The sequence below is a fragment of the Oncorhynchus gorbuscha genome, linkage group LG15 (genome assembly GCF_021184085.1).
Source record: "Oncorhynchus gorbuscha isolate QuinsamMale2020 ecotype Even-year linkage group LG15, OgorEven_v1.0, whole genome shotgun sequence".
Taxonomy (NCBI): domain Eukaryota; kingdom Metazoa; phylum Chordata; class Actinopteri; order Salmoniformes; family Salmonidae; genus Oncorhynchus; species Oncorhynchus gorbuscha.
In genome coordinates, this window is record NC_060187.1 from 27235090 (window position 1) to 27247332 (window position 12243).

At 47.3% G+C, this 12243-nt stretch overlaps 1 protein-coding gene across 1 annotated transcript in view; it reads left to right on the forward strand.

Moving 5' to 3' along the window:
• The window catches only part of palld (palladin, cytoskeletal associated protein), a 111381-nt gene that overhangs the window by 56472 nt on the left and 42666 nt on the right, over positions 1–12243 (forward strand). The window contains 9 exon segments of the mRNA XM_046300598.1: positions 3063–3238; positions 3353–3413; positions 5373–5484; positions 5623–5691; positions 7358–7499; positions 7650–7673; positions 9104–9244; positions 10061–10448; positions 11274–11309. Of these exon segments, the coding sequence (XP_046156554.1) occupies positions 3063–3238; positions 3353–3413; positions 5373–5484; positions 5623–5691; positions 7358–7499; positions 7650–7673; positions 9104–9244; positions 10061–10448; positions 11274–11309 (1149 nt within the window).

The following is a 12243-nucleotide window of genomic DNA, read 5'->3' on the forward strand; positions in this document are numbered from 1 at the left end:
ATCGGACTTTTTTGAGAAATGTCCTCTGATCTGATGAAACAAAAATAGAACTGTTTTGCCATAACGACCATCGCTATGTTTGGAGGAAAAAGGGGGAGTCTTGCAAGCCGAAGAACACCATCCCAACCGTGAAGCACGGGGTTGGCAGCATCATGTTGTGGGGGTGCTTTGCTGCAGGAGGGACTGGTGCACTTCACAAAATAGATGGCATCATGAGGTAGGAAAATTATGTGGATATATTGAAGCAACATCTCAAGACATCAGTCAGGAAGTTAAAGCTTGGTCGCAAATGGGTCTTCCAAATGGACAATGACCCCAAGCATACTTCCAAAGTTGTGGCAAAATGGCTTATGGACAACAAAGTCAAGGTATTGGAGTGGCCATCACAAAGCCCTGACCTCAATCCCATAGGAAATGTGTGGGCAGAACTGAAAAAGTGTGTGCGAGCAAGGAGGCTTACAAACCTGACTCAGTTACACCAGCTTTGTAAGGAGGAATGGGCCAAAATTCACCCAACTTATTGTGGGAAGCTTGTGGAAGGCTACCCGAAGTGTTTGACCCAAGTTAAACAATTTAAAGGCAATGTTACCAAATACTAATTGAGTGTATGTAAACTTCTGACCCACTGGGAATGTGATGAAGGAAATAAAAGCTGAAATAAATCATTCTCTCTACTACTATTCTGGCATTTCACATTCTTAAAATAAAGTGGTGATCCTAACTGACCTAAGACGGAATTTTTACTAGGATTAAATGTCAGGAATTGAGTTTAAATGTTTTTGGCTCAGGTGTATGTAAACGTCCGACTTCAACTGTAGCTATTACAGGGAATTTAACCCCTTTTCTCATTCAGTTCAGTGCAGTCTGACAGTCGGAATATTATGACTAAATCCCTTCGGCTCATCCACCTGCCAGTGGTGCTAATGAATTGTGTTGTGCGATCCCGTTTCGATAATGACAGAGTGTTGTGTATGCAGTTGTCCTTTCAGAACCTGCCTGACACACCACTCATTCACACTCTTGTTCTACCCAGCACTCTCATTCACTTTCTCCATCCCTTTCTTCTCTCAGCATCTCTCTCACATCAGGTGTAAATAATAGGGGATTAAGTGATGTCTGTCTGTCTGTCTGTCTGTCTGTCTGTCTGTCTGTCTGTCTGTCTGTCTGTCTGTCTGTCTGTCTGTCTGTCTGTCTGTCTGTCTGTCTGTCTGTCTGTCTGTCTGTCTGTCTGCCTGTCTGCCTGTCTGCCTGCCTGCCTGCCTGCCTGCCTGCCTGCCTGCCTGCCTGCCTGCCTGTCTGTCTGCCTGCCTGTCTGTCTGTCTGTCTGTCTGTCTGTCTGTCTGTCTGTCTGTCTGTCTGTCTGTCTGTCTGTCTGTCCTGGCATCTGACTGGCAGGGTGAAGTGAGGGTATAATGTAAAGTGTATAATAGACAGGCAGAGGAATGCAGGGCATTTTATACAGCGTTCCAGAAAGGCTGGAATCTCCCGAGGTCTGCCATCGGCGGAACAGAACAGCTGTGCTTCGTCCATTCTGAATTCCTGCTCCTCCTCCTCCTGCTCCGCCTCCTTCTCCTCTCACTGCTGGGGTTAATGGGCAGGCAATAAAGTTACAGCTGTATAGGAGCATGTTTTCTCATTTTATAGGAGGAGCAAAAGCATGGCGAAGCAGGAGTGAGATGGTTCTGGGAATATTGTGGCCGTGTTTGAAATGGTGACGTGGCATCATTGGGTCTGGTAGACTGTCTCCTTTCTGTTTCTTGCAATAGACAGTCTGTAGACTATTTTAGGCCTGTTTACTGTGGAAGATGGTCTCATGCCTTTTTAGTGCGGTACACTGTCTGAGGCCTGTTTAGTCTGGTAGGCTGTCTCATGCCTGTCTAGTCTGGTAGGATGTATCATGCCTGTTTAGTCTGGTAGACTGTCTCATGCCTGTCTAGTCTGGTAGACTGTCTCATATGCCTGTCTAGTCTGGTAGGCTGTCTCATGCCTGTCTAGTCTGGTAGGATGTCTCATGCCTGTTTAGTCTGGTAGACTGTCTCATGCCTGTTTAGTCTGGTAGACTGTCTCATGCCTGTCTAGTCTGGTAGGCTGTCTCATGCCTGTCTAGTCTGGTAGGCTGTCTCATGCCTGTCTAGTCTGGTAGGCCGTCTCATATGCCTGTCTAGTCTGGTAGACTGTTTCATGCCTGTTTAGTGTGGTAGACAGTCTGTAGACTATTTTAGGCCTGTTTAGTGTGGTAGATAGTCTCATGCCTGTTTAGTGCGTTACACTGTCTGAGGCCTGTCTATTCTGATAGGCTGTCTCATGCCTGTTTAGTCTGGTAGACTGTCTCATGCCTGTTTAGTGTGGTAGACTGTCTGTAGACTGTCTTATGCCTCCTGCAATCCAGAGAGGGGAGAAGTGAGTGAGAAGTGAGTGATTGATCGAGCAAGGCAGGTATCGAGCAAGGCAGGTCCCACCAGGCCACGCTCCAGCCCAGGCAGAAACTCAGACGTCTGGGGTTATGGAGGGGATGTGCCTGTTTCCTGTAACTCTGTGTTTTGTCATTGCCTCAGCGCTGAGCTTGAGCAGGTACGGAAACACTCTCTGAGACATGCCCAGAGGGTAGAGGTGTCTGTGAAGGCATATGTGTGAGAAAAAGTCTAATACGACGTTGTATCTACACTGCACAGTGGACATGGTGTTGAGAGTGAAAAATGGGACTCATAAATGAATGCACAGTATAAACAGTAACCACACATAAATTGAGGTTGGATAACATTTGTATGGAAACCATGAAAGATTTCAATTATCCCAAAACCAATGTATCATAGATGAGTGGCGGTGTCTGTCTGGCAGTACTCAGGTGTGTGGGTGCGTTTGGAGGGGGGTTTACAGTAATCTGATGAATTACTCTGATTGGCAGACCACATTCTTCATAGTCTTGATTATAACCGCTAATCTGAAATGAATGAAATAGTTTTATCTTGAGTGATGGTTCTTACTTGTATCAACACATTGGTGGAGCCTTTGGCTGTTTGTAGAGTGGTATTTAAGTGACTGTTTTCTCTGTGCGTGTCCAGGTGGTTCTGTGAGGGGCGGGAGCTGCACCACTGTCCTGACATCCAGATCTGGAGGGATGGTGCCCTACACACGCTGGTGATCGCTGAGGCCTTCGAGGACGACACGGGACGCTACACCTGCGTGGCCTCCAACAGCCTGGGGGCGGACAACACCTCGGCAGAGGTCTACATCCAGGGTAACTGCTACTATCTCTGCACTCACTGTTATTCAATTCCTGTCATTTGAATGAATGTACGGACAACTCTCACTGAAAGGTCTCTATTTCTCATCCCTCTGTGCCTCTGTTCAGGTGCTTCATCCTCCGACTCAGAAGGAGAAGTGTCAAAGTCCAGATCAGGAGCCATGCCTCAGTACGTTTGTGTGTGTGTGTGTGTGTGTGTGTGTGTGTGTGTGTGTGTGTGTGTGTGTGTGTGTGTGTGTGTGTGTGTGTGTGTGTGTGTGTGTGTGTGTGTGTGTGTGTGTGTGTGTGTGTGTGTGTGTGTGTGTGTGTGTGTGTGTGTGTGTGTGTGTGTGCGTGCCTGTGTCTTAGCATGAACCTCTCACCACCCCTCACCTTGTGAGCCTTAACCCCTTCCTAACCCTGTGGTTGGGTCAAGGTCAACTGGGCCCTCCAGGTGGTAATCAGGCTAGCTGCTTGCTCTAATTTAACTAGCCCTATAAAACTGTCAAATTACCTTATAACCCTGGCCAGTGAAACTCTGGGTCATTTAGATAATGAGAGGTCTCTGGGGGGCAGCCTCCTCCCTCTCTCTTTCTCAATTAAATTACATTTTAATTTAAGGGCCTTATTGACATGGGAAACATATGTTTACATTGCAAAGCAAGTGAGATAGATAATAAACAAAAGTGAAATAAACAATTTAAAAAACAGTAAACATTACACTCACACAAGTTACAAAAATAATAAAGACATTTCAAATGTCATATTATGTGCAAATAGTTCAAGTACAAAATGGAAAATAAATAAACATAAATATGGGTTGTATTTACAATAGTGTTTGTTTTTTGCTGGTTGCACTTTTCTTGTGGCAACAGGTCACACATCTTGCTGCTGTGATGACACACTGTGGTATTTCACCCAATAGACATGGGGTTTGTTTTCAAATTCTTTATGGGTCTGTGTAATCTGAGGGAAATATGTGTCTCTAATATGGTCATACATTGGGCAGAAGGTTAGGAAGTGCAGCTCAGTTTCCACCTCATTTTGTGGGCAGTGTGCACATAGCCTGTCTTCTCTTGAGAGCCAGGTCTGCCTACGGCAGCCTTTCTCAATAGCAAGGCTATGCTCACGGAGTCTGTACATAGTCAAAGCTTTCCTTAAGTTTGGGTCAGTCACAGTGGTCAGGTATTCTGCCACTATGTACTCTCTGTTTAGGGACAAATAACTATCTATTTTGCGCTGTTATTTTGTTTGGGTCCAATTGTGTTGCTCTACTGGGGCTCTGTGGGGTCTGTTTGTGTTTGTGAACAGAGCCCCAGGACCAGCTTGCTTAGGGGACTCTTCTCCAGGTTCATCTCTCTGTAGGTGATGGCTTTGTTATGGAAGGTTTGTGAACAGAGCCCCAGGACCAGCTTGCTTAGGGGACTCTTCTCCAGGTTCATCTCTCTGTAGGTGATGGCTTTGTTATGGAAGGTTTGTGAATCACTTCCTTTAGGTGATTGTAGAATTTAACGTCTCTTTACTGGATTTGGATCATTAGTGGGTATCGGCCTCATTCTGCTCTGCATTACCTGGTGTTTTACGTTGTACACAGAGGATATTTTTGCCAAATCTGCATGCAGTCTCAATTTGGTGTTTATCCCATTTTGTGAATTCTTGCTTGGTGAGTGGACCCCAGACCTCACAACCATAAAGGGAAATGGGTTCTATAACTGATTCAAGTATTTTTAGCCAGATCCTAATTGGTATGCCAAATTTGTTGTCCCTTTTGATGGCATAGAAGGCCCTTCTTGTCTCTCTCTCTCTCTCTCTCTCTCTCTCTCTCTCTCTCTCTCTCTCTCTGTCATTATCTCTCTGTGTATCTCCCACCTGTCCCTCCCTGTCTTCACTCTGCCTTCACTACTCCTTCATCGACTCTTCTGTTTACACATTAACGTCTTGGCTGTCATTCTCAGTGACATCATCTTAGTCCATTTTTATATGGTCCAAAGTCATTTATAAGGTGTAAATTGACGGCTTTGTGTGTTTATAGCATCAGACGTGTGTGAGAGCAGACAATTATTGCAAATAGTAGTAATTATACATTTACTGCACATTTTGCTCTCTAAATGGCTACTCTGATGAACAGACCTAATGCTGTCTGTTTTAGGGTCCAGAAGAAGACGACTTCTATCTCCCTGTCCATTCGTTCACCTTCACCCAAGAGCCCTGAGGCTGTACCTCACCGCTCCACCCTGGTCCTATCTGCACCCCCACACCGGGTAGGACACACACACACACACACACACATACACACACAGCAGTATACCATCTGGAAGGGTCATTATGAATAACAACAGCAAGTGTTCTCAAGATAGATACTTTATGGTCAGATAACATCTCTCTATCTTTTCCTCCAGATGCAGAGTCCAGTTTCTTCACTATATGGAGGTGGTGGTCCTCTTACAGCGCCCCCTATCTTTACCAAGGTTAGACTACATCTGGAGTTATGGAAAAGTTGTGCATCACGCACACATAAATGCAGACGTCCGCACGCTCCATCTCCCTGTAATAACACACCGTAGGAGGGGCGGGGGTCAGATTAAACATTTGAAGGGGTACAGCCAGAAAGTCCCTGTCTCCTGCTTTAACCATTCTGTAACCTACAACTGCTCCTCCCCTCCTCCCTCAGCCCACCTCAGGCCATACGTCATGGTCTGTGGGCTGGTGGGATGCGAGCCGGCCAAGGCAGCGCATCAAACAGGCCTGCCAAACCGATATAGGTCAGGAGGGTTTCACTCCCATCCAGCCCTGCAGACTACAAATCATTTTCCAGCTCGTTACAAAAATACATTTGTTTGTCTTCACCCCCTCCTCCAGAAGCCGTAGGGCTTCATCTCAATGAGAATATGTGCTCTTTTTGGGTGAAGTTAGGGGTGTGATGTCACCCTGGCTGTTGCACACACACATAGGCATACACACACACACACACACACACACACACACACACACACACACACACACACACACACACACACACACACACACACACACACACACACACACACACACACACACACACACACACACACACACACACACACATAGGCATAGACACACACACACACACACACATACACACACACACACACACACACACACACACACACACACACACACACACACACACACACACACACACACACACACACACACACACACACACACACACACACACACACACACACACACACACACACACACACACACACACACACACACTGAGACACACACACACACACACACACACACACACTGAGACACACATACGCATGGACGCACACACTCGTAAGCACACACACACACACCCTCTTTTCACCCAGGTCATCCCAAAATATTCAGTCACGTTGCAAAACCCAGTTCATACACTCACAAAGAGGGGCACTGATTCACTCACAGTACACACACACGAGAGAGTTTCTGTTGCTGATAGATAGGATGAGTCCTTTCACTGTGACACCTGTTGACTGGTTGGAGAGGTAACACAATGCTGCCATTGGCCCCTGCCTTGGCCTCTCAACGGATGGTTTCCTGCCTCTCTGATTGCAACACTAGAAGCTGTTACAGGATTGTCTGGATAGCCCTGCTGTGTCCTGTCCTTTTGTGAAACAGAGTGCTGTAAATGGGGTCAGTGTCTGCTGGCCTCCCACTCCCACGTGTGGTGTTCTGTTCTGTTCTGCTCTGCTTACTGACACTGTGTTGTCTTCCTCTCTGTCTATGTCTTCATTCATTTCCTCCTCTCCCACTTTTTTTTCTTAACCTTCCTTTCTTCCTTCTGATGTCTCTTTCTCCTCCTGTCCTTCGCTCTCTTACTGTTTGTTTAACCCTGACCTTTTCTCTCTGTTTCTTTCTCAACTTTACCTTGCCCCCCCGTCTCTCATCTCTCACCCTTCCTGCATCTCTCTCTCTCTCTCTCCTCTCTCTCTCTCTCTCTCTCTCTCTCTCTCTCTCTCTCTCTCTCTCTCTCTCTCTCTCTCTCTCTCTCTCTCTCTCTCTCTCTCTCTCTCTCCTCTCCTCTCCTCCTCCTCCCTCCCTCCCTCCCCCCTCCCTCCCTCCCTCCCTCCCTCTTAAAACTCTGTCTCTCTCCCCCTCCAGCTCTTACAGAATGCCCAGGCATCAGAGGGTCAGGTGGTTGTGTTGGAGTGCAGGGTTCGAGGCAGCTTTCCTCTGCAGGTCCAGTGGTTCAGACAGGGACAGGTCATCCAGGACTCTCCAGACTTCCGCATCCTGCAGAAAAGTAAGACATTCTCAGTAGTCAGAATACTTATTTGTGTGAGAGGTCATCGAAAAGTTAAAAAAGGATTGAATGACTTATGAGTCCTACTAACTCCTCTCGCTCTTCTTTACCTCCTCTCCCTCTCTCCCTTTGATGTCATGTGAAACACAGAGCCACGGTCTGCAGCAGAGCCGGGTAAGTTACTTCACTTCCTCCTATGTCATTCTCAGGCATGTTGTCATCAACCAAGTCACTGCTATATGTCTACTCCCGTCAGCTCCATCATGCATCCAAACCGGTGTCAGTCTGTATGTTGCGTCAGTCTGTATGTTGCGTCAGTCTGTATGTTGTGTCAGTCTGTATGTTGTGTCAGTCTGTATGTTGTGTAAGTCTGTATGTTGCGTCAGTCTGAAGTCTGAATGTTGCGTCAGTCTGTATGTTGTGTCAGTCTGTATGTTGTGTCAGTCTGAATGTTGCGTCAGTCTGTATGTTGTGTCAGTCTGAATGTTGTGTCAGTCTGTATGTTGTGTATCTGTATGTTGCGTCAGTCTGTATGTTGTGTCAGTCTGTATGTTGTGTCAGTCTGTATGTTGCGTCAGTCTGTATGTTGTGTCAGTCTGTATGTTGCGTCAGTCTGTATGTTGTGTCAGTCTGTATGTTGTGTCAGTCTGTATGTTGCGTTGTCTGAATGTTGCGTCAGTCTGTATGTTGTGTCAGTCTGTATGTTGTGTCAGTCTGTATGTTGTGTCAGTCTGTATGTTGTGTAAGTCTGTATGTTGTGTCATTCTGTATGTTGCGTCAGTCTGTATGTTGTGTCAGTCTGTATGTTGTGTCAGTCTGTATGTTGTGTCAGTCTGTATGTTGCGTCAGTCTGTATGTTGCGTCAGTCTGTATGTTGTGTCAGTCTGTATGTTGCGTTAGTCTGAATGTTGCGTTAGTCTGAATGTTGTGTCAGTCTGTATGTTGCGTTAGTCTGTATGTTGCGTTAGTCTGAATGTTGCGTCAGTCTGTATGTTTTGACACTGTGATGATGTCATCTACCGTTAACCTGGATTTGACAAAGGCCTCAAAACATCAGTCTGGGACAATAAGAGGGAATCTAATAAACTCTGAGAGACGTACACAATCTCTTACACACATATTTACACAGAGACTTTTCCAGTTTGAGAAGTGACTAAAGAGGTGTTACCGTCAAGCTCTCATAGAAACCCTGTCAGTCACACTACAGACATCTCTCAACACCTGTGTTCTCTCCCACTTTCTCTTTTTCTTTGTGTGTGTGTTTGTGTGTCTACATGTGTTGGTATGTCTGTTTTCCTACTTCACTTGTCACATTCAGAGTGGTCTGTCTGTCTGTCCGTCCGTCCGTCCGTCCGCCCGCCCGCCCGCCCACTATCTACAAACATGTAGATAGTAAACCTTCCACTCTTTTATGGCTGTGTAAACGTCTATTAAACCAGTCGAACAGTCAGTGTCTGTCTCATTCAACTGTTACAAACTTTCCCTAACCTGTTTATACTGACCACCAATATTTATTTGTTGCTGTTAGTTTCAACATTGTGCCACTGCTAGTTGTTTAATTCACCACAGTGTATGTGATGAGAGTTGTGATTGGTTTGTTCCAGAGGAGATCTGTACGCTGGTGATAGCAGAGGCCTTCCCAGAGGATGGAGGTCAGTTCTGCTGCATTGCAACCAACCTTTACGGCTCCGTCAGCAGCACAGCCCAACTCTATGTCACTGGAGGGGCCTTCAACACTCCCACAGGTGAGTTACAATCATTATTGTATTAACTTGACGACCGTTTTTATAACTTGTATCAACTTGTTGTGTAATTGAGTTAAACTACATCATATTAATGATTACAAATAGACAGTCAGCCTGGGAGGTCTAGTGGATCCCTGTGTGGTTTCCTCTGGTTCAGATGACTGTCCTGGTCCTGTTTACTTTCCTGGATAATCATGGATCTATATGAGGAGGAGGAGAGGGGGAGGGGAGAGGGGGAGGGGGTGGGGGATGGGGGAAGCTGAGAGGGGGAGGGGAGAGGGGGGGAGGGGAGGGGGAGAGGGAGAGGGGGGAGAGGGGAGAGGAGAGAGGGAGGGGAGAGGGGAAGGGGAGAGGGGAGGAGGAGGGAGGGGGAGAGGGGGGAGGGGGAGGGGAGAGGGAGGAGGAGGAGGAGGAGGGAGAGGGAGGTGGAGAGGGGGAGGGGGAGGGGGAGGGGGAGTAAAAGAGGAGGAGTGGGGGGTGGGTAGTTTGGCGATGATCAGCTATCTCAGTGTGGGAGAAGGGAGACATGTTTATTCTCTCTGATAACTCTGTGTGCTCTCAGTTCACCACGCAATCAGAGGAAATCCATGGACCAAATAAACAGGGGTTACATCAAGACCTCCCCCAGACAAACAGGCTGACTGTACACAGCTGCTACTTTAGATCACATCACATTCCAAACTAAATTTAGAACTGCCATGTTTAGTAGGCTATAAGAGGGGGATGTGGGGCAGGCTGGGCTCTGCTGCAGGTTATTTTAGTGCACTGTGTGAGGAGATGTCTGTAATGTGACACTTCTTGTCTCTCTCCCTCTAGCGGTGTACGACTCGTTCAGGAATGGTGTGGCGCCCGGGGATGACTCTGTCTTTGAGGACACCCAGGCCTTTCCCCCTCCCCCGCCCACAGAGATCAGCCTATTGGAGGTTCCGCCCAAGGTCCCACCCAGTACCTGCACCGAGGGTTTCCACGTCAACGAGCTGGAGATCTGGCCCAGCATGTCGGGCCTGCAGCCTGTCCACATGTACCACGACGTGGAGGGTCAGGACCGGGCCAACTGGGCACTGCAGAACGGCAGGCCTGCCAGCCCCCCTCAGCCCACCTTCAGTCTGCTTCCACGAGAGGCCCAGCCAGACTTCCCAGGCCCAGCCAAGATGTCTCCGCCCCCAGTGAAGGAAGGTCCTCCACTGCCCACCAAGCCCAAACTGTGAGTACACCCTCCATCCTGCCATGCTGCCACCCCCCTGCCACTCTCCTTACCCTTGCCTCCCTGCTCTTCTCACCGCATCCCACTGCACCAGAGGAGGGCTGTCATGAGTGATGTCTGATTGAGCTGGCGCCATGACTCCCATAATAAGTGATTGTATTGTGGATCAGTGATCTGGGTGTATTCTGCTTCTGAAAGGCTTACAAGGGGAATCCCAGTATTTACAGAACAAGAGCATTCCGGTCTCTTTATGATGGTGTTAGTGTCATGTCAGTGTTGTGTTCTGTTGTGTGCCAGAGAGTTGGCCTGGCTGGCAGCTGTTCTGTGGCTGAAAACAGATTGGCTTCTGTTCTGTTGGATGGCTCCTATTGTCTCTGTGTGACTCCTGTATACACGACCAGGGCCCCTGCTTTCTCTGTATGGCCTCCCCATGTGGCCTCCCTGTGTTTTATTAAAGGCAGTGAGTATGATGTCCGTTGTTGCATTAGAGCATTTATTGGCCTTGGTTTGGTTTGTGTATGTCTTGATGTGTGAGTGTATGGACTTGACTGCACAGTCTCATTATGGATGGCCTCTGTTCGTGTTGCAGGGTTGTATAGTCTAGCTTCTGATTTAATGTTGTGGTTCAGACATGATATATGTCTTATGCATTAGTGAGGTGGTCTGAGACTGACATATTTCTGATGTGGTCTGAGACAGGATGCATGTGGAACATGGATGTTGTGTAGGGTCCATGCTCTGTGCTCTGTGCAAGTGTTGTTGCGTTGGATTGCCTATTTGTGTAACTCTAGCTAAATATTGACATCGTATCCTCTCTGATTCCAGAGCGGAGGATATAGAGGAGGAGACAGAACATGACAGGTAAATAACTGAAGGGTTGGTCTTGGTCTGGTCTGGTCTGGTCTGGTCTGGTCTGGTCTGGTCTGGGTCTGGTTCTGGTCTGGGTCTGGGTCTGGTCTGGGTCTGTTTCTGGGTCTGTTTCTGGGTGTGATGTGAGTGGAGCCCTGTTGTTTATCAGTGGAGTTGGAAGAATAATGGCATCATAACGATGTGTTGGCACATTCAGATTGTTTTGCTGTATTTCTTTTGGTGTCCCGGCTTGAGTTTCTACAAATAGCAGGATCACCATAAAGCTACTTCCTTGAGTGAGTTTTTCCACAATAATGACACAAACATACTGCCAAAAACAATCAGGTCCCCGTGGTGAAGCATGCAGAGGGACAGTGCACTGACCCCCCTCTCCTCTGCTACATACACTCAGTAATTACACAGTAAAAACAACCAGCCCTGCCATTACCCAGGGGTCAATGCGTTGTGCCATGCCGTGCTGGAACTTAGCTTCCTCTCTGTCCCCTGGTGACCTGTAAAAGTGTTGGCTGACAAACGAAAGCCTCAGGCACCGGCCACTTTTGACCTTCAACCTCTGACCTCACGGCAGGGGTCACTGCCTCTCATTTGTTCTCCTGAAAACAATAACGTTTTTTAAACGGCATGCTTTTGTACAATGTTGAAGCCACGGTTCTACACTGTCTACGTCTGTGAAAGGGGACGCTGTTGTGTGACTTTTACTGCCTCTGATGTAAAAGTCTGTTTTTATCTTATCTGGATTTGATTTGAGGCCTCCAATGTAACTTTAATCAATGTTCTGATTGAGTCGTTTTTCTAAATTGCTGTGAATCCAATGGGGAACTGAATGGAAACTATGAGCCCACTTTATTAGCTCTCTGTCTCCTAATGTAAAATGAAGAACTATCATGCAACGGCTGCCATTTCACTGGAGCAAATAAGGTCTGTG